Genomic DNA, 1679 nt, shown 5'->3' on the forward strand with positions numbered 1-1679 from the left:
ACACTCGAGGAGCTCTCGCCCCCAGTTAATTAACTCCCGACGTCTTTCTGTCTGAGTAGAGACGGTTGCCCTCTGCCTCGGCGACAGGCTGCCCTGACCGGAATCCTCATTCGGGTCACGAGCCGCCCTCCCCATCAGACTCCTCCCCTGCCGGGATGTCGTCTGGGTCCCGCCATACGGCACGGCAAAGCTATCTCCCACTCGAACAGTATCCATCTCCCATCTCAGCGCATTGGCTGAGCCCAAGTCGAACGCATATGGAGCAGCCGGTCCCGCGTTTCGGGCCGTACTACTCCTCAACTCTACCGGGTTCTGCTCGTAGAGCACGTTGAACCCAAAATGTCGTAAAAAGTCATGGCCCAAAATAATCGGAAAGGCCAACGAATCGCAAACGTACACAGACATGGTACATCGGAGTCCCTTGGGAGAATCCTGGCGACGGGCCAAATAAGAGGCTGTCGCCGCCTCCGCAGACTCATACACAAAGAAATCAAGATTAACGGTGCCGACAATGGCAAATTCGGACTTGTCTACGGTCAGCAACTGACATCCATCCACAGGCTGCACTGTGAGACCTTCCGGCAGCTGAGACAGAGATACCAAGGTGGCACAGCAGCCAGTGTCCACCAGGGCACGAAATAAACCTCGCCACTGACCATGAGGGGAAATAAAATCGGTGAGCAGAAATAGTCCTCGATCTCCACCGATAGGATAGAGAACCGTATCTTCTGGAGGCGACCGCGGGCTGCTTAGCGGCCGCCCTCCTCGTTTCCCGACGAGACCTTATTCTTCAGCTGCGGACAACTACGTACCCTGTGCTCGTTCTGGCCACAGAGAAAGCATCCTTTCTCATATTTCTTCTCCGGGCAGTGGAAGACATAATGGCCACCTTGACAAATAGGACACTTCTTCACCGGTGGTCTTTTCACCCCCTTCCCCTTTCCTTGGGCATCGCCCAGGAAGGTCGTCTTCAACCCTTTGATCTCTTGGATGACCGCCTGCATAGTCTCAGTAAATGCTCTCATAGTATCCGGAAGGATCATTTCTGCGGCCACAGCTGCTTGAGGAGGTTGTTTTGGCTTTTCTTGAGTGTCCTCGGAGTGAGTGTGGTCCTCTACAATCCTGCACATATCTGCTACCGTAGAGGGTTTCTTGTTCCTCACGGCCGTCTTCGCTCCCCCGGAGACATTGGCTACGAGGCGGTCCAATACCATACGCCCTCTCGTCTTGTCAGATAATTGTTCGGTCTCGGGCAGTGTGGCGTTGTACTCATCGATGGCCGTAAAGAGCTTCGTCACAAACAGGCCAATTTTGGACTTGCGGTCCCACTTTGTTGCATAGAACCGCTCCAAAGACTGATCGGCCACACGTCGGTCGAAGAGGTCGAGTAACAGTGCCTTCCCTTGTCGATAGGGGCCACATTTAGCGTTCTTCTCCCAACACTCAAAGAATTGGCCAGCAAGATAGCCACCAAGGTGGGCCGCCATCGCCCCCTCTGACCATCCTACTGCCTGGCCGCAATTCTCGTAACGCCGAAACCATAATCGTAAGTCCCCTGTTCCATCATACTTCTCCGGCATAGGGGCCGGAACTTGCATCACGGTCGGCAGGCCGCCGTACGCGTCCACAGGGGGGATCGGCGTCTCACATGGCTCAGACGAAGAGGAGTCCTTGTGGGA

General features: G+C 55.0%; 1 protein-coding gene across 1 annotated transcript; it reads right to left on the reverse strand.

The window, feature by feature from the left end:
• Nucleotides 1-749: 749 nt before the first annotated feature.
• On the reverse strand, nt 750-1580 carry Pmar_PMAR016293 (hypothetical protein; the record flags this gene model as incomplete). Its single annotated transcript, XM_002774251.1, has 1 exon — nt 750-1580. One exon carries the CDS (start codon nt 1578-1580, stop codon nt 750-752), a length of 831 nt encoding a protein of 276 aa, XP_002774297.1.
• Nucleotides 1581-1679: the final 99 nt, after the last annotated feature.

Source organism: Perkinsus marinus (assembly GCF_000006405.1).
Source record: "Perkinsus marinus ATCC 50983 genomic scaffold scf_1104296958620, whole genome shotgun sequence".
NCBI lineage: Eukaryota > Perkinsozoa > Perkinsida > Perkinsidae > Perkinsus > Perkinsus marinus.